This window comes from Rhododendron vialii, chromosome 4a (genome assembly GCF_030253575.1).
Source record: "Rhododendron vialii isolate Sample 1 chromosome 4a, ASM3025357v1".
NCBI lineage: Eukaryota > Viridiplantae > Streptophyta > Magnoliopsida > Ericales > Ericaceae > Rhododendron > Rhododendron vialii.
In genome coordinates, this window is record NC_080560.1 from 4,649,942 (window position 1) to 4,671,244 (window position 21,303).

Genomic DNA, 21,303 nt, shown 5'->3' on the forward strand with positions numbered 1-21,303 from the left:
TCAGATATCGATGGCTATATAGTCAGGCAACATGCATTTTTGGAAAATAAACCGTCAGTAGGATTCAGTGAATGAGTTATAAGACAAATATCGCTTGATCGTATTGTTATAAGTGTCTAATTAACTTGATTTGTTGCACCTTTCTAGTGCTCCGCGAATTCTAAAATTGATCGGTTCGGATTGTCATGGTTATATCCCAAAAAGCCATATCAATGCATATATTGTAGAGTGCGGCAACAGGAAACCCATGTCCGTTTTTCAGTACATGAACGGTCATCGAATCACGTGAAAATCTATTACTAAATTCCCAAGATTTTGAAGACGATTAAACAAACCGAAATCTTGATACGGGCAAGATTTGGTACAGAGGATGAAAAACAATACATGAACCAAATAAGCATAAAGTCTCTTTCAAATAAAAATAATAATAATAAGCATAAAGTCACATGTGGAGATATAATGTGGGGAGACCAATTTTCTCTGTTTGTTTCATCCTAAGGATCTGGATCTCCTACTAACGTCTCAAATTCGATTCTTCTTGCTAACAACTATTGAAGCCACCTCACCCCACGCGTAAGCGTGTGAAACGGCTGTTGGAGGAGCTATAGGGATCAGTCCGAAGTGCGCACAAACTGGCTCGAGACACCGTAGTTTACCAAATAAAAAATGGTAAAATTACACGGAAACCCCCTCATCAATACCAAAAGCACCCCCTCATCTATATGAAATTAAAAATTGGCTAACTATGTTAACGGAATGAGGGGAAATGACGATTCTATCCCTTAAAACTCGCCTACACTGACCCCTCATTTATAAAAAATTGTCCACGCTGACCCCTTCATTTTAACACTCTTTTGAAAAAAGGATGTTGATTGGTTAACGGTTATCGTTGAGGTGGTGCTTTGGGCGTTTTTAAAGGTTAGGGGGTTTTCGTGTTCAAAACGTATAGATGAGAGGATTTTTGTGTAATTTCACCATAAAAAATAAAAAATAAAAATGTGGGGAGACCCAAGTTCGTTGAACGATAAAAGTAGGCAAAAAAAAGCCCATAAAAGCCCATGAATGTATAATGTAACCCCATTCGAATCTCACGTGCTTTCCCATTCCCTGCTGCCTAAACGTCGACCGGTTGGTTGAATATACTGGCACCGTGGAACGAGTGAGTGGGCCCCCATGCAGAGGGAAAGTGGGACACATCATGAAGTCGAATAGTAATTATTCAACCTCCTGGTATTACGACTACAACCGAATTGAGTTGCCCGCGAGCAGCTCGGCATTCAGCTCGATTAGTAGAGCGGTGAAGGCGAGCTCGAGATCTGAGTTTTAAGCTCGTGTAGTAAATCAGCTGAGTTCGACACTCTAAAGTCTTGTCTTATTTGTAGAGGCTCGTTTAGTAAATGAACCGAACTCGAGTTTTAAGCTCGTTTAGTGGATAAGCCGCATCAAACATAACAAAACTTGACTCGGCTTGGCACATTTCACCCCTACTCGGAGTACTATCTTGTTTGTTCTTGTAGTACAAAGACGGAGCTCGGCTCCGTCTTGGTGTTCGCACTAGAGAAGAGAACATGTCAGAATGACATGTTAATGGACAATGCTTACGGGAAATGGCTAAAATCCAAGTAAGATTTAGATCTCTGGTTTAACATACAAAGCAAGATGCAATTCCAAGTCCAGAACATATCAGAATAACATGGTTCAACCCCTATCTGAAGCACAATAAAAACTTGGTTACGATTTGCCGATGCACCGAAAAAACGAAAAAAACAAACCTTGGTTAGGGACCAAATCAAGGCTTTTGAGTTTGCTTTAAACTAGGGCACGTTCTTCTCCTCCTTTCCTACCTGCCTGTGCAGAACAGTCACCTTGCAAAATGTCAACGACTGCATGAGAAAAAGAAAAGGAGAAAAGAAACCCAGAATGACAAGCAAAATCAACAGAAATCCATTTAGTGGTCAATAACACAGCAACTTGTGTCCTTACATAACAAACAAATCATCAAAGCAAGCGAATGAATTAGTTTAATGTATCGAAAAACAGATAATATTGCGAGCAGGAACACGGGCACATCATACAAGCAGCAGATACAGAACAGAAGGTAGAATCCTCCTATCAAAAAAAAAAAGGTAGAATCCTGATAATCATACGGTCTATCACAGCTTTCGCAGCGATCAATTCCACAGTAAAATTTTACACGTTCTTATCAATATGAACTGCTCGACGCTGTAGTTACAGAAATCGGAAGTTCATCGAGCATGTTGAACTACTAGAGACTCATTACAAACTGGTTGTCTCTCACAGCTACAGTGTAATGATTTATGCTGTACACAGCTGAAAATGAATGATACCTACAGTTCGGTATGGCACCTGCCCTCCTGCCGAACCAAACATTGATCCTGTATTATGCATTCTTATAGAACTCTGGGGAAAATTATTACACGAATCTTTCGATCTCACCTGGCAACTGAGTTTGGCTACTGACCATAACTAGGCCACACAGGCTACAGATGCGGAAAAAATTATGGGATAAATAGTTCACCTAACTTATACTAAGCATGGTTCCAACTATAAAAGGTAGGCTTTCGTTGTTTTGGTAATAGCAATTTCCTCTTCATCATCAGATGATGTCACAATACATCCTTTCTTTCTCTATACCGGAGAATCAGATTTCTCCATATTGAATTTCATTGGTGAGGCAATGAGAGAGCATTTCTTCATCCTTTTTTATGTACTTTGGACAACAGAAGCTCCTGTGAGATGTGTAAGTGCAAAGGAAAACAATGCACGAGTCTCTTCCAGCTTGACATCATCATTCCGTAAAATTGTGCAATCAGCAGCTCCTTGTTTGGCTCAACGGGTCATAATCATAAGCATCACCAGCCTTGACAAAGCGCCCCTTCACACGCTTCCTTACGTCAGCCCTTGCCTTGCGAGTAGCGTATCTTACCTTCTTTTCAAATCTATGACACAATAACACAATGTCAGATACTTGACAACAGACCAAAATGATAAAGAAGAAATCCATCCCTTGGAAATTGAAGACAAGGTAAAAAAATCGAAGCACTCAGTTCAAGCTAATAATCCCCATGAATAATTGGAGACAAGGTCCGTCAACAGACTCTAACACTTTTTGAGAAGGCAGTGATACAAAACTGTCTTAATGGATGGTCCCCTTCTTTTAACCCAAGTGTTGCTGAGAAGAAAAACAACAAACGAATACCAAAATGCTAGGACCTTACTTGCGTTTCTTCTTCTTTTCCTTGTAACGCATAACAGCATCACTCCTACTTGAAGGGATGGACGAACATTCAGGACCCAGAGGGCCCCATGGAGGCTCCCCCATGAGAAGCATTGAAGAAGCACCACAATCTTGAGTCTCTTGATACTCTCTAGCACTGCTCTCTACTGAAAGACCGGAAAATGAGAGGCTGGAGTGGGCTTTCCTTGCAAAACAAAGGTTTGGTTCTGTTCTAAAGCTCAGCATGGAATCAGCAGACGCTGCATTGCTGCAAGCTGGCTGCCTGATATTACCCTGTCCAATTGATGACCCCTGGAGGAAAAACAATCGATATCCAACAGTAAGTACATTTATTTTTACATTCAAATGTCGTTTTCAGTAGTGATTCAAAGATAGATATTGGGACACTCCATCAGAAATACACCATTGCCATTCACGTAAGTGCAAAATAATTGCTCGCATGAGATTGATATGCGTAAAAACAACGAGGAGACGATTTTTTGTCAGTTTGAAAAACTGCAGGGGCAGTGATCATCAGAAACTCAAAGCTGCCTCATGCTATCCTATGCAAAAAAACTTGGACATATGTGAAGCAATAATGAGGTACTCCGTGTTTTAAGTAATTAGTCTTATAAACAATTTTTGAAGATGTATAATGTATAATAGCAATTAAAGAACTGGTTACCAAGACTGAAAACCTGCAAGAACAACTCAGGAGCTTGAGAAGATAAGAACATATAACGGGCCATGAGAGAAAACTACAGATAACCGATAAGCAGGTTGGGTGCCAACAGTGTAACATAGCAAATTACAAGTCACACCCTGAATTCTGAAATCTTTTTCTGTTCTTTTGGGATAACAATTCCTGAAATCTCATACTTCACTCATAATTGCCAAGTCACATTAGAGATTCCCTCTTACTTCTTTCCGATTCTGGTTTCTAGAAAGGGCAGCCCACTGGAACTCCAGTTTGGCTCCCCAAGCTTACTAAAGAATTTCCATGAGGAGTGCAATTTATGTGGAAGTGCCAAAGGAAAGATATTAAAATTTGTAAGATAAAAGTAGAAATTATCAAGTAGATATCACGCTTTCCATAAGGTACACATTTAAACATCACTTCTAAATTCTAAGTTGCACATACCATCAAATAGAGTATTGAGGGACAGTTTTCGTTCTCTAGGTCAGATAGGAATGGATTTGATATGAAGTTCTAGTAACTTCTCCAGACAAGCAAAAGAACTAAACAAGAGCTACACTTTATGAGACTGTACAGAAAGTTACTGCAAGCAAGGACAACAACGCATAATAATGTTGGCGAAAAGATTAATCTCTTCGCTGTTCTCGTGTCAACTCAAGCATATACAAAAGAGAGAGGAGAGAATACAAAAAGTAGCAAAAAATAAAACAGAAATCATATCCACCACCAGCACTCAATTTACCAAAAGTCTGACAGATAAGAATGTAGCAATACTTGTCGATGAAGTTCCATTTCTCACGTGTCAGAACAATGCATTGACACACTACAAAGCAGAAAGAGGAAAAGAATAAAACAATAACTAGACAAGAAGTTTAGGGTTGAGAATAACTAAGCAACAAAAGATAAGGCAATAGAACCTCAGCTTCACATGTGCCCTGACAGTTCATATCAGCACCAGACATGTCCTCAACTCCAAACAAGCTGTCAATCCCATCATTACCGAAAAGTGGCTCTGGATTATGAAGAGCTACACCAAATAGATCTTCATAGTTCTCAATATTCAAGTCAACTTCATCCATATTGAAGTCCTCATAAAATTCATCAATTTCATTTAAACTAGGTGCTTTTGTTCCAGGACAGCGCATCTACATTTCAATCAAAGGAATTTAGATTAGTTCTCGAGCAATTGAGAAAACAGATAACTCTAAACATATCATAATATTAAAAAGTCGAAGCTCGCAGCTACATAATTTTGCACTTCAGCAAATCTACACTGACGCTCAACAAATTATCACCGAATCCAACGTGCTTTAATATTATTGCTAAATTGCTAGGATTTAAAAACAAGTCAAATGATATTTTGGAAGAAAAGCCAAAGACTGTACAATCACAGGACTCTGATGTGTTGTGTGTGCATTGTGATGGTACTATTTGGTTAACTGGATTGATTAAGGTTGTAAATTTTTGAGGACCAAGAAAATGTTTGGAGAACGGAAGAGAGAAGTCTCAGCAACTACTCTTAAAACAAAGGCACTGCGAGAAATATCATTGTGTCAGCATATCATGAGACATCAAAAGATACAGACAACTTGGGATAGTAACGCATGTAACGACAGCACTATAAAGCCAATTTCTAATTTTGTGAACAAGATGATCATGTTTGTCTACTTAGGCATGAAAAGGGAATTGCCAATTGGAGAGATGACAAATGCCTTTGCGTAGTAAACAAAGACCCCACTAACTAAGCTGGTCAAGCCACTACTAGCTGTCCTAGAGAGCTAGGATTTGAACCATCTTCATCCTAGCTCGCGCCTTGTGGGTGGTGGGCTACCGCTTCCATTGTGAATGTAGTCCATCAATGACATCTGGAAAAAATTAAGTAGATAACTGAAGACAAACTTTTTCGGGGAAAATAGTCTGTAACCTGTCACGTGCATGGTGTTGGTGGAAAGTGTTAAGGGCATGAAGTCGTAGCCAAAGCAATCTACCTAGTTGTCCTATCTTACGGAGTCAGACAAGTTGATAGATATAACAGACATGAGTCACTTGAGAAATCAATATAACCATATAAAAACAACTTCTAAGATATTGAACTTCAGCAAAAGCAATGACGCCCGGGAAAAGTTGCATACATTCAGATTGACACCCATCAAAGAATGTTTGCAACCCAAAAAATATATATGCAGAGGTTCTCCACATGCCCAAAATGCTAGTTCTTGAGATATCTCAGTGGGAGATTTTACCTCAAAGACAATAATTAGTCAATTACCTTAGATGAAGTCGAATTTGTCAATCCCACAGGGTGATCTACAGCTTCTGGCTTGATATTCAGCTGTGGCATTGAAGAGGAACCCGTCCAAACACTCGACTTCTCAATATTCTTCACGTCATTCACTTCGATCAAGACAGATACATCTTGCCCATCATTACTTTGTAAAGGTTCTGTGCAGTTTATCAGACTCTTGTCGTTAATGCTCATTGAACTCATTCCCTTTTCACAAGTTGCATCACCCAAAGAAGGCTCATCTAAAACAAATGACCAGAGCGTAGAGAGCTCTTCAGCCGAAGGACAACCGGAATAACAATTAACTGTCTGCTTCTTATGAGTTGAAGCTGAGGGAGAGCCAATGTGCCCCAGCCAATCGCAATTCTGACAAAGTGATATATTCTCTTCGACACATCTAACAAATGAAGGCTGTGAATTGCATCTTCCACACACAAGAGTCCTAGAATGACGCCTTGAAAGGGCATTTGCAGAATGGACATTGAGATCACAGGATAAACATAAGCAAGCTGCATCCGATCGACAATACACCATTGACCTTTGCTCTCCACAGAAATCACATAGGTGACCCATGCTTCAGCTAACCCTTCTTTTACTAGAATAAAACACCAATCCAATGAGGGAGAAAGCTCGTACTTTTTTTTTCCCAAGTTACTCAACCTCTTCTGAAACTATATAACTATGAACAGAATAGCTTCTTAAATGGACATCAATCCATCACCAAGAGTTCATACAGATATCCACCAGCAACTGCTTACTCTAAATAAAGATGTGAAATAATCTGCATTAAACCGAACAAAATGTAACTTGATGTGAATATTTGGACTCCTAATCACTGAATTGCATTCCTACAGTTCAATTGTTTCGAATTTTCTCCGTACAAGTACCAAAAATCAGTAAATTAAAAACAGAATCCACCCTACATACGAGTGCAGAAGTTTTGACAAATATTCCATGAAAATGAAAACAGTTCTTGACGGAATAAAGTTCGTTCCAAACGGCAACTTTGAAAACGATAAAGATACCAAAGGCATACTTGAGGACACATACATGCCAGAATAGATTCATGGGGTCCCAACTAATTGAGCACCCAGATTCCAGAAAAATAGTGACAAATTAAAGAGAATCAGCATAAAAGGTACATGAAAGTATATCATAAGAAACACAGAAACAGTAAAAACATATCCGGAAAAATACAACCAAAAAAAAAAAACTACGGCGGAACGAACAATTTAGCTCTTTCGTATCCACAAAAATCGATACGTACCCCAATTCGTTATCACGAGATAACAACATAGATAACTGTAACCAGTGGCGGACACAAGTGGGTGCCCGAGGCATCTGGCCACTGCAAAACTCCAAATATTCAACTCCAAATATTCCCACATATAAATCTAGTTTCAGGTTAATATCTTTTACTATTAGAAAAGTCTCTAGGACAGGCCCATGCAAGTCCTTTGGGCGAAAAAATATCTTAGAATTCTGATGCCTGAAATTTTTGGGTATCAATTATTCTTAGCTCGCGTTTATAAAATTAAATGGTGGCTACATACGCACAATCTCGTCGGACATCGCGAGTAGCAACATATGATTATGAGTTTTATTTTTTATGACTAAAATATAAATCCACGGTCAAGCCGTGCTAGACACAAATCATGCGTCCGCCACCAACCGTAACTGTGAAAATTCTCGCCGTAAAATTGTAAAACAAAAATAAAAATCGAAGAAGAAGAAGAATTCATTATCAGGCAAACACAAACAGATCATATGGGAGAGAGAATCAGTTTGAAGCCAGAATCCAAGCCATGAATTTTACAGTACCACGAAATGATAAAATTCGGACAATTACAGATATACACACCGAATCATAGCCGAAAACAGAGGACAACAGGGACCAAAAGGACAGAGCTCTTTTTCAGCAGAATTTCGCGTACAGGAACCCTAGCGAAAAAGAAGCGATCGACCTTTCCAGAAGCTCATCTCTCTCTCTCTCTCTGTGAGTTAGCTATGGGGAGGAGAAGTCGTCTTCGTGTGAGTGTGTGTGGTGACGCAGACAATTAAATATCAATAAAAGAGATTGTAAAGTGATAAAAAGTGCAGATAGATGTGAGAAAAAGTGTAGAGAGAGAAAATAGAGATGATGAGAGAGAGAAGAGGTGCGGAGAGGGAGAGAGAGAGAGAGAGAATAGAGATGAGGTGGGACCCCGTCCCTTTCACGAAAGGTAAAGGTAGGCCCCGCTCCTTTTCTTTCCCTTACTGCCTGGCCCCACCCGCCCAAGCATTACAACAAATGATATGAATACGAAATTGATTTTACGTAACACTTTATTCAATAATTAATTACTATGAAGTTAAAAGTGTAATTTCGTATCTACGAAATTATTAAAAATTAGTCTTCCTGTCTCCTAAAGTTAGCCTTTTTGGGATATAAATGAAAGTATTTTTTTGTAAATAAAACTTCAGTTTTATATTCCCACCGTCCCAGTTTAAATGTTTCCTATAAAAATTCGTGCATTTTCAAACCTCAGAAAATATATTCTTCTATATTTTAAATTTTTACACAAAATTAAGGTACACAATGAACACTTTAATTTAGTGTAAAAAAAATAAAAAATAAAAAAATATATAAACATATTTTTTGAGAGTTTGAAAATGCACGAATTTCTTTAAGGAACATTTAAATTGAGATAGAGGGAGTACATCAATTAAAAGTTGTTGAAATTTTTTGAATGATTCTTAAGTATTTTAAAGCTTATTCATGAATATGCTTGCTTTTTACCTAAACTTAGTCGCGGCTCTACGGAAAAGGACTAAAATTAGAGAATGCAAAGGAGTAATATGTAGACGTATTGACTTATAAATTTACATGAATAAAGGGTACTACCATTTAAGCAAAAATATAAATAACTTAATTATTTTTTTAAAAGATACTATAGGAATTTAAACTGCAGATATATGTGTTGTCAACATACACACTGATATAGGCGTAAATTGCATAATTTAAATGAATGGTCATCGGTATCGTCATGTGGTGTCTTGGGATCACCCATAAGTTTGCATAAATTGCATGGCATATTCATTTATGTGCATTTATAGTCCTTAAATTATGTATATAGGATGATAACAAAATTATATTTAAAAGACATGTCAACAAAAGACCATCCAAGGAAGGGTAGCAGATTTGTTATACCATTTTGGTTGGCACTTTCTTCGTTCAAGTTTGATAGGTGAAAAATGGGTCGTAATTTTTCCAACTCATCCAAAAAAAATGATTTATCATTGGTGAATTAAATGTTTTGGCGGCAAATCTTTTAAAGTTTTAAAAAAAAGTACTAACAAAACTTATATAGCTCCCCTGGAGTGAACTTGTTACAAGCAGTTCTTCGACGTGTCATAAAAATTACTATGTAATAGTTACAATTTTACTCTCTCTCTCTTAGATATCAAAGAGGCTCGCTTAGTAAATGTTTAAGCTCGGCTCGTTAAGGCTCGAACCAAGCTTGAGTTCGACAAAACTCAACTCGTTAATGTTCGAGCTTGACAAAGCTCGACTTATTTGCAGCTCTAATTTTAGACATCGCATGTGTATTCCATGAAATCTTTTCTCTTAATGATTTGGACGGCAACTTAATTATATCTGGATCTCTCAACAATCATTTTCATTTTATATATACTCAGAGTCTTACTCACTCCAGCGTAACCTAATCGAATTGCAATATATTGACCACTCTCCAATATATTTTCAGTCAAAGTTTCTCATCTCCCAACTGGACCTCGATCAAATTGATACGAGAACATGTATTTTACAAAATTTCCGCCCTTAATGATTTGAACGTCAATTCAATATTACCAGACCTGTCGATCATTTTCGATATGCTTGGGAGTCTTTATTGCGACCAGATCGTGTCGAGAAGATATGCGCTTATGAACATTGGACGAAGCAATCCATCCTCCTTTTGCGATTCGTTTTAATATTCGTGTTGTACGTAGCCATTTTCTTTTCTACAAAACTAATTCGTTTTGTGAGCGACCGGTCCTGAGTAAGCGGAACGTTGTCTCTCTCTCTCTCTCTCTTTTTTCCCCTTTTTTGTTGATCATCAAGCGGAAACATTTGGTCATGTTATGCCTAACGTATCAAAAATGCTCTGTTTTGTCACATTATGTTTACCGTATCTAATGACATTATAGGTTTTTGTGTTTTAATAATTCAGGCGTTCTGATTAGCTTACGCGCATTATAACTAATTCTAGAGGACCAATCCAACCATCCACTTGCAAAGAGCCCCGAGTAAAACTGGAGTACAATTCTGTATGAAACTGACCCTAAAAAAAAGTCGATAGATTTCGCAAATGAAAGTTTAAAATAGAGCTAACCTCTAAGTCCTAGTCTTGACCACTAAACCGACCCAGTGTTAGATGTAAGAGCAAGCCCAGCAGTCATCGGGGTAATTTACCATGTGAGCAATACCCATTTGTAGTTTAGCTACCCAAATTTGTCTTTTCCAAACTTTAACAGAGTCTCCTTCTTCTAAAGACCACCTCATTTTAATAAAATGAGGACCTCTCTTTTCCGATCGAATTTTGATGATCCGAGCCGCTTAATGTGTTCAAAACGTGATTTTAAGGGTACTCGCGTGAAATCAGAAAAAAAAAACCGGAAAGGGCTTCATCTGAGCAGTTTTTGTTATGTTTTTATCGAACGGCTCAAATAAAAACTGCTGAAATTAAGCCCTTCCAGTCTTTTTTTTTTGCCGACTTCTCGCGAGTACCCTTAAAATCACGTTCTAAACACATTGAGCGGCTCGGATCATCGAAATTCGATCGGAAAATAGGAGAAATAAAAATGTCCTTATTTTAGTTAAAATAAAGATCTCCTTTATTTGAAAATAACTGTAACAATGCTCTTCATTTTGTCTACTACTAGTAGTATAGTAATATAGTACTCCCTCCGTCCCTTTTTAAATATCTCGGAACTCCAATTTATTAAAAAAACATCATCATTACACCTTTCACATCAACTTTTTCTACTTACCCTCTATGGAAATATCATCATTATACTTTTACTGACTAATTTTTTAAAATCGAATTTACTTTTATGGGCAAAATGGGAAATGTATTAACTTTTACCCACTAATTTTATGAAATTGACACTTATTAAGGGACAATTCAAAATGAAATACTTGACATTAAAAAGGGGATGGAGGGAGTAGTAAATATTTATACTAGTACTTTATATGTGGAGAAGAGGGAGGCGGGGGGGCTGCTGCCTCAAGGGGGCAGCAGCGTGTTGCTGTCCCGGGTATCCGAGCCCACTCTGGTCTCGCTTCGATAATCGGAAACGTTCACTTTGTAGAGCTCGTCAAGTAGAATATCTATAAAAAAAATCAGCTTGATTGGATATCATTACGTACCTGATCGGAGCCCATATAACTCTCGGTCCATAGGTTACAGTGGATTTGATCCAGTGTTTTGGATCCATTCTTTTTAAGATAAAAAGGTTCCGATCAGGTATTTAATGATATCCAATCAAGCTGATTTTTTGCATAATTATTCTACTCGACGAGCTCTACAAAGTGAACGTTTTCGATCATCGAATCGAGACCGGAGTGAGCCCAGATACCCGGGACAGCAGCACGCTGCTGCCCCCTTGGGGCAGCAGCCCCCCCCCTCCGGAGAAGAGATGAAAATTACAAACTGTTCTTTAGTCCATGAATAGTGACTCAACAGCAATAGTTTAAAGTATTCTACCTAGTCTTTGGCACCCCTACTTTTGAGTGCTGCCTAGGCATAATAGCCAAGAACATCCATTAGAAATTAGAGGTGGCAAATTGAACCCAGACCCATTAAAAAACCCAGACTCATCAACTAGAAAATAGACTCAATCCAACCCATTTATTAGTTGGGTAAGAATGGGTTCAAACCCAGCTGACCCATTATTAGTTGGGTCATAATTGGGCATCAATTGGGTCAACTTAAATGACCCAATGGGCAATGAAAGTAACCCACTTGGTTTCTTTTTCAAACCCAAACTCATCAATTGGTCTCTTTCTCTCCCCCCCGCTCTTTCTCTCTGCCTCCCTCCCTTGCCCCCCCCCCCCCCCCCCCCCGAAAAACCCAAACCCCCAGGAGCCCCCCCCCCCCCCCCCCCCTCTCTCTCTCTCTCTCTCTCTCCCCTCTGCCCCCCCCCCCCCCCCAAACCGCAGTATCATGGCCTTCTTTCTCTTTTATTCAATTATTTTGTTCTAAATTACACGAGTTCAAAAATATTTTGAATGGTCCGAATTAAAAATCAATTGTGACCGGTAACAATTATTTTGACCAGTCAAATTGAAAACACATCTCATCCATTAATTGCGCGAATGGACCCGTGAAATTGTGCTCCACCGTGAATAAATTTCTCTCATGGTAGTCCCGCAAAGGGTTTGGATTAAAAAATTGACTTATTTTTTTGTCCTTTTTCAAATTTTTTTTGCATTTTTTTTGTTTTGTGTCATATTTTTGTGACTTATTAATTTGTTTTGATGAGAGGAATCGGAAAAGTAAAAAAATTTGATCGAAACTTATAATTTTTTGAATAAAAACAAAAAAAAATCAATAACACAAAAAAAAATTACTTATTCTCATCTTTTTGAAAAAATTTATGAGTTTCGATCATAATTTTTTTTTACTTTTCTAATTTTTCGATCATAATTTTTAGTATATATGTAATTGGGTTAATGGCGCGGGTCGGGTTTGCTTTAAAATAAATGGGTCGGGTTGGGTATGGATAATTAAACTCATAGTTAATGGGTCTAAATGGGTCAATAACCCATTAAAGACCCAACCCACTAACAACTTACCCAATTTGACCCAAACCCGTCCGTTTGCCACCCCTAATTAGAATATCCATTTACCTAATACTCTCAAGTCCGTTTCACAATTATTTTAAGTACATATTTTTTATTTTACGATACAAATTATTCTCATATAATACATCACTTTTTAAATTTTAAAAAGGAAAAATTTCAAAATGACACCTGAACTTTGCATCAAATGTCACAGAAGCATCTGAACTTAAGTTTATTTCAATTAAACACATGTACTAACAAAATCCCCAAATTTAGACCCCCGCCGTTATATTCCGTCCCAACAATTGCTGACATGGCATCTCCAACCCGTTTAAGTTGCCCCATTGAACATATTTTCAACAAGGGACGATGCACCCAAGCAAAACCCATATGCAGACTTCATCGTCCCCTGTTGAAACATATGCAATGGGACAATTTAAGCGGGTTGGAGATGTCATGTCAACAATTTTTGGGACGGAGTATAACGGCGGGAGTCTAAATTTGAGAATTTTATTAGTACAGATGTTTAATTAAAATAAACTTAAGTTCAGGTGTCTAAATTTGGGAATTTTATTAGTACAAGTGTTTAATTGAAATAAACTTAAGTTCAGATGTCTCTGTGACATTTGATGCAAAATTCAGATGCTATTTTGAAATTTTCCCTTTTAAAAAAAAAATTTATTTTAGTCGGTTGGGAACACACCCTTAATAGATAAAGAGGTGAAAGACTAGAGAGAGAGAGAGAGAGAGAGAGAGATAGATATTTTGCGTTAAGACAAGGACATAAGATTAGGGGGAAAATGATCCAATTAAGGAATGGTGTTTATTAATGGGCATCCATCTGCTTTGGGCATAAGGTTCAGTAGTCATCTATCTACTCCGAAGACGATTTCATTTTTGCGTTCCTTTTTTGAAAAAGGTCTATTTATATACTGTACTAATGACGATTTCGTGTATCTCGTGCATTCTGTAAAGTTTTTGGACATTTTGACGTGCTGTCGTTTTGAACAAGACGTTTATCCACCCTAAACTCTGAGAAATTCTTCAGTGCCGTGCGGGTACGGACAGCTGGTGCCGAACACGAATCTCGGCCGTCCAAACTTGTTTTGGACAGTTCAGATTTGTTTGGGCTTGAGAGGGTGTTTTGATAATTTTACACTTAAAAATTTTACACTTAAAAATTACCCAAATAGATCTGGGCCGTCCAAAACACGTTTGGACGGCCGAGATACGTGTTCGGCACCAGCTGTCTCATGCCCGCTCGGCACCGAAGAATTTCTCCTAAACTCTAGACACGTGTACGGCCTTTTTTAACATAAAAAATGGGATTTCCCGCCCCCCACCCCCACCCCCACCCCGGAATTTTTATATTAATTTCTAAGCCTTACAAAATGCCTCATCTCTATATTGTAGTAATAGGAGATAGGATTTGTGAGTCCAATCAAATGGGAAGCGGGGGCTCTCCTGTGCCTCACGGCACAGCACCTCCTATCCACACTCCCAAACGGTACCGTTTGGAATTAAAAAAAAATTTAAGTTTTCAATTTGCAATCTTAAATAACAGAGCTTTAGAGATAAAATTTAATTATGTTTCTTTAGAATAATATGATCAGAATAATAAGATCTTCACACTGGTTCAAACTGATTGAAAATTGGAGCAGTAAATTTTTTAACCATATTTTTTAATATATTAACGGTCTAAAAAATTAAGTGCTTTAATTTTTAATTTATTAATTTATTGAACAAGTGCGAAAATCTTATTATTCTGATTATATTATTCTACAAAGACATAATTAACTTTTGTCTTTACGGCTCTAATAATCACGTTTTTGCTCCACAAGATCCTAAATAAGGAGCAGATGCTTAATTATGAGAGTTTTAGAGACAAAAGTTAATTACGATCCTTTAGAATTATATGTTCAGAATAATAAGATCTCCGCACTTGTTCAAGCAGATTAAAAATTGGAGCAATTAATTTTTTAATTTTTTATACCGTTTATATATTAAAAAATATGGTTAAAAAATTTACTGCTCCAATTTTCAATCAGTTTGAACCAGTATGAAGATCTTATTATTCTGATTATATTATTCTAAAGAGGCATAATTAAATTTTATCTCTAAAGCTCTCATAATCACATTTCTGCTCTTTAAAATTGCAAATTGAAAATTTAAGATTTTTTTTAATCCCAAACGGTACCGTTTGGGGGTGTGGATAGGAGGTGTTTGGGGGTGTGGGTAAGGGTGCTGTGCCAGAGCCCCCGCTTCCAATCAAATGTCAACTTATTATTCAAACTATACAAAACTGTCCGAACTAGTACTGAAAATGCGTGTCTCCCATGAGTGAATATTCAATATTTCTGGAGCACCGTAAATAGGTATCTCTATTCTAAGAGTGATTGTTCAGTGCTCTTAGAGCATCATCACATGGTGGATGAAATTCATGGAGCACCACGAATGAGTATCTCTCTCTTATACATTTCGTCATGGGCTCTGTGTGAATGTGTGGAGATAGAGGCATCTGAAGCATTACTTGCACCACGTAATCGACCCCGGGTAGAGATCATCTGCATAATCCGACGAGATTTCTGGTTCTACAATACCATAGCAAGTCCAGTGGCTCAAGTCAAATCTCAATTTGAGTCTAATTAGTCATTTAATGAACTAATCAGTCCTTTAATGAGTCCAAATCTTATTTTTTGGATTCAAATCCGTGAGATTTGAATAGTGTAATGACGAAATGGATGATTTTAGTAGTTTAATTAAGAACGAATTAGACAAAATGGGAATAATTTGAGAGAGAAAAACTTAAAAATTCTTTTATTTTTTCGCTTATCGAGGATGTACATAAAATTTTGGCTCAGACTAATCTCTCGGTTGGTGACAGCCACCGACCATATACTCGGTTGTGTACCAACGGCCACGCGGAGCTTGTTCTGGGTTTCCTACGGATGATCCGAGTTATTCAATAATTTTAAAAATGAAAAGATTCGATCGAACACCTGTACATATTAGATTAAGCTGATTCTTGCGAAAATCCACTCGATTTTGAACTGAACGGTGCGGATCATTTGTGCCGGACCCAGAGCGGACCCCGCATGCCCGTCGGCGTAGAATCGGGAGGAGCATGGTCGGTGGCCGTAGATTTTTCGTGTGTTTAGCCCCCAAACCTCCCCCAATAAACTAGGGTCAAGTTTTCTTCCAATTTGTCTCGCAAATGCAAATTTTCCACCTTCAGATTTCAAAATATGCAGAACATAGCGCAATCACCTGGGATACCCAGCAATGTCAGCAGCAGTAGCAAAATCCAAGGTAAAGCACTGGCACTAAAATATGTAAAATTACGCCTCAAAATTTCGATATATAAGCATTTTTTTTTTTTACTCAGTTGTCGGGCCAACTTACGCGCATTTAAGGAACAATCCCAGTGTTTACTAGTAGTGCTAATTAAAGTGGGGCATGTCGGTGGTGAATTCTGGTGGTGGTGTTGGTGGCTCTGTCTGTGGCGGGAGGAGGCGGCTGTTGGGTTAGGTTTAGGATTTTCTTATGGGTTGGGTTTTTATTGTTGTATTTGGGCTTGTAGGGCCGTTGGGTTTTCTATGCTGTTTATTGTATATCTGGGCTTTTAGGCCTTCAGGTGTTACATTGGGCTCATCCTTTTGCTTTCGTTCTAATTTTTGGTTGGATACCTTTTCCCTCACCCTAATAAAATGCTATTTTGCCATTCAAAAAAAAAAAAAAAGTGGGGCAAAGCCCATGTCTACTGAGTCAAAAGAGTTGATAGCACCTAGAGTTTTCTGCATGAGATTTTGAGAGGGAGTAAACCCTGATTTCCCCTTGACCATTTACACAGAATCAGACTTGTACAGTATATGTTAGAACTATATCCATGTGCGGTATATCTGTGGGTGGATGTATTTTTTGATAACTCAAGATGTCCGGGTCAGCATACATGCATCCCAACTAATCATGGGACCAATTCCACCGCTCAGTTGTGGGGTTCCAATTATCTGTCCTTGGATATAGCTGATAGGGAAATGTGGTTTTGCTTGGTATTCAAATGTTTTGCTGGAACCAGTATGGTGTTGAAGCCTCCATAGATAGCTAATTAATGGCAAAAACTGAGCTGAAGGAGGATGAAGTTCAGGTGAAAATTTAAGCCTAAATAGATGGAAGTAATACGAATAAAGTTGGCTATGTGATTTGGAATTTTTTTTCACCATATCTATTCCTCATGTAAGCTGGGCCTGAATAATCTTCAGGAGAGAGGTGATTTGAGCTAAAATGGTGTTATTAGTCAATCAGGATCTTTTCAATGTCCTAAAATTGCGTATATAAAGAATTGGTTCAGTGCTAAGATAGAACTGGATCATATATGGGTCAAGAGATCTTCAATCAGGAGTGAATGGGCTAGGACATGTCTTGAAGAGCGTCTCTCTTTTCACCTTTTGCATTACATTCACTTCAATGCACTCAACTAACTTAACTACCAGCCCATTAAGGAAAGGAATGTCAGTCGTAGACCCCGACAATGAACTTTCTCTTAATATACGTTATTCATTGTACAAGGCTTGTTCGCTTTATTTCGGATGATGCCATTCCACCTTACCCGGAAAATGTGCAGGTTTCCTCAATGCAATAGTGTCTCGATTCGGATATCAAAGATGTGACTTGTATACCTTTTTAGTTTGACTCTGCTAGCTCATAAGCTGATGTATGTATCAACAATGGTAGCTCAAATCCCCTTTGGATTCATGGAATGTGACCTGGGACACTGTGGGAGTTTGCCTGCCTCATTAGCAAAAAGATTACCAGAGTATAGCACTGTTTGATGGATGTTGCCCCAACATCTAGAAAGTGCAAAAGGTTCCTCTGTTGTAAGTTTTATTTTTTTTCCTCATATGTAGCCTTCTCCTTTATTTTGGGAAGGAAAGTTGTTATTCTTTCGGGTGCCGGTGGTTTATGTGAACTATGTCCACTCTTCTGACTGTCATGACATGGCAAATCCATAGGACGCTGAACCTAGACTTTAATTGGGAGTTATGATGTAGAAGATGGAAAGAGCAATTTCTGCTGAATAGTATGATGGTAGATGACTTCAAAAAGGAAACGTGTGCGAGATGCATGTTTATTGTTTTTGTTGTAGTTTAATTGCACTGGATGATCTATGCATGAATGGTATCACAGTAAATCATAAGGTTATAGAGCGTTTCGAAAAAGGACTTTAGGATCATCTACTAGGAAATTCTCGCTCTGCCACTAGCAATGTTCCTTCGGGAAGTATCTTGATGTACCTTGGTTTAATCTTTTGCTACTGGAGTGCATTTGTTGGTCTTATATAAATGCATTCACCATGTCCTTTTCTTTCGTGGTACTCATGCCTTATAAAATGTGTTCTCTGCTTTACTGTTGGTTGTGCCTCTAGTATTGGCTCACTTTGCCCTCCAACGTCCTAAGAATCAGCTTTCACATAAAGAAGTACCGTAGCAATGCTCACTTTTTCTTACCCTTGAGAAATGTTAAGACAAGTTACTTAAAATAAATGTTCAGTTTTAGCGTTAGTTTCTCGTGTCTGATAATCTAAGTCACTCTCTTTCCAAGCCTGAATGATGGCTGAAAGAGTTAACAAGTCGAACAACTTCCTTTATGTTGTGTGTGCATGTTCATTGTTTCTACTGCAATATTTCTGAAGAACTCTCCTGGAAAGGGAGGTGCCTGGTATATTGCTAAATGCTGCCGCTTGGTATTCTTTTTGGTCCCCAAGGCATAGAGTTTGTTTTTGCCAATCTAGACGACACAGAGCCACTGCAAAGGTCTTCCACAAGGCTAAGTGCAGTAAACTTATTGGAGTCGTTGTCCTTACGAATGCATATGATGATCTAGTTACAGCTTATTTAGGGGTGTGATGAAAACATTTCCAGGCTTGCAGCAAAGAGAAAGAGTTGAGAGTTGGTTGTATCCCCATTTCTGATACCACATTATGTGTAATTGTACAGGAGTTTATAATTATGCAAGATAGTGCATGATCATTCGGGGCTGTTATGTTGTGAGGCGCTATCTCCGACTAGTGACACTTTGGAAAAGAAGACTCAAGATGAATCAAGGTACATCATATTTTGAAAGTATAACCTGAACATATATACTATTTCTGAGAATTTCGACGGTGCAATCAACCATGTTGCCTTCCCTTTAATCCATACACCCTGCAAGCGTTTGCGATCTTAAGCCATTGCCGAATGAGGAGACAGACTAAATCACTCGAGCTTCCAAGCATACAGAAAGAGGCAGAACTCTGACGCTTTCGAATGACTTTGAGTCGAGTAGTACCTGCTGTTGCTGCTACTGCAGTCGCTGCTGTCACCACCGCAGCTGCTCTCGTCGTTTTCGTTTTCTAATTCCGGTTGGCCAGGCTTGAAGATGAACAACCCGTGGCCGGACCCGGTCGGGCAAAATAGCCAAGCGTGCACATCCCAAAAAACTTGCACAGGTAACTTGTTCATCAACACTGTCTGATTTCCCCTGAATTTCCACTGCAAGTTCCGTACATGGATCAACACGATCCCGTCTATGCTAATCCACATTTCGGGATCTCTGGGCCCTGCCGTCGAGCTCTCTACAACAATCTCATGTTCTTCTGATTTCTTCGGATCAAACTTGGCTCTCGTCGAGAAACTTCTCTTGTTGAACACATGCTCCTTCTTGTAAAAGAGGAGGGCTTCAACTAGGGCAGGCCTGGACTTGGTTTTTTTGTAGGCCTTGTTCTTGTAATCCCCTAGCAACAACACCACCTCTTCATCAGAAACTAATGCGACGTAGAAATCTGAACACGGCTCTGGACCACCGGAAAATTTAGCAGAGCGCAAGTCCCAGTAAATTTCTACTTGGTCACCGTCTACCTCAAAAGTCTTGTTCCCCTTCTTGCACCAGAATTGCCACGGCTTAAGGTCTATCTTGCAAGAGTGATGCGAATCAGTTTCTACGCTATCGACAGAAATAGTGAGAGAGTGGTTCGTCAAGTTTTTGCACCACAAAACCGTGACGTTGCGCCAAAAACCGGCAATGTGTGTTTGGTAGACGCATGTGACGGAACTCTGGGCAGTTTTTTGTGTCACTGGATCCTCCGTTATTTTCTGCGCTAAAGGTGGGTCGGAGTAGGAGATCGATTGGGCTCTCGTGGAAGATATTCGGTAAGACATGGATACGATTTTCTGCGTTTCCTTCAATACCGTTACGGGATCGACAACCCTAGAATTTGAGAGGTGAAATAAAGAAAATGGGTGAAAAACTATACATTGGCCATTCAGTAATTTAATCTCTCTCTAGTTTTTCTAACCCTTATCACAACAAACCATAAATTTATCCTAAATAATGATTTGACATGGTGAGAGAAGATAACTGGTTACATCTAGCATTTTTGTAGATTCATTACATGAATGAGAAGTTTTACGTTAATTACCTTGAAACCATTGTTCTCAGGGAATCCATAAGGAGCTGAGCTATCTGGAGCCGCACAAATGCGTAGACGACGAGATTTGCTGAAGGGTAAGCAGCAGCGGCATGGCGACAAATGTCAGTGGTTTTCCGGAGAAACAATGTGCATTGGGCGGGGTAAGGTCGCCGGAGGAAGACGACGGTCGAGAGATTTGGTCAAAGAAGACGAAGAAGTTCTACCATGAAAACTTTGTTTTTGTGGAGAAAAATTCTCCAGCAAGAGGCTGTGGGCAAGAGATGCCCGGAAAACAAGGGATCAAAGAAGAGGAGAAGATTCCACATGTTCTAAATATAGACTGTTTCCTATTTGGGTGGTGTTTCAGGTGTAGTACTCTTCTTAGTAACTACTATGTTATTGAACTGCTGATTAGATTGCTTTCCATCTCGAGCTATTTGGAATCTAATGATCATGTTCAAGCGGTCATGCTTAAATTTGGGTTTAGCCCACAATCAAAGTTTTTTTTTTAATGTGGCCCAATTGAGCCCATTTCGATTTCCCAACGGAACCAACCCCGCCCTGAACCGGTGCCAGGCCCTTCATAAAATCGGTCGGGGTCTCGGTGTCTGCACTTGGGTCTTTGATCCATGCTCCGACGTTGTGGGTGCCTTTCCGGCGGTTAGCGGGTTAGTGGTGGTGGTGGCGGTCTGCGGGTGGTGTTGTCGGCTGGGTTCTCTTTTGGGTTATGGTTTGTTTTTTGCTGTTGAGGTTTTAGGTTTTGGGCTTCAGCCATTTAGGAGTGAGCTTTGTCCCAATGGGTGTGGGTTTTGTC

General features: G+C 38.9%; 1 protein-coding gene and 1 long non-coding RNA gene across 2 annotated transcripts; one reads left to right on the forward strand and one right to left on the reverse strand.

The window, feature by feature from the left end:
- Positions 1 to 2,115: 2,115 nt before the first annotated feature.
- On the reverse strand, positions 2,116 to 8,374 carry LOC131323457 (zinc finger protein CONSTANS-LIKE 9-like). Its single transcript, XM_058355261.1, has 5 exons — positions 8,081 to 8,374; positions 6,205 to 7,000; positions 4,853 to 5,080; positions 3,240 to 3,550; positions 2,116 to 2,960 (listed from the first exon to the last, which is right to left on the reverse strand). The coding sequence occupies exons 2-5, from the start codon at positions 6,790 to 6,792 to the stop codon at positions 2,831 to 2,833; spliced, it is 1,257 nt and encodes a 418-aa protein (XP_058211244.1). The 5' UTR covers positions 6,793 to 7,000; positions 8,081 to 8,374; the 3' UTR covers positions 2,116 to 2,830.
- An 8,929-nt stretch (positions 8,375 to 17,303) lies between these two features.
- LOC131323458 (uncharacterized) lies at positions 17,304 to 20,975 on the forward strand. The gene is made up of 3 exons (XR_009199189.1): positions 17,304 to 17,919; positions 19,039 to 20,229; positions 20,519 to 20,975. It is a non-coding gene; the product is annotated as an uncharacterized LOC131323458 (long non-coding RNA).
- Positions 20,976 to 21,303: the final 328 nt, after the last annotated feature.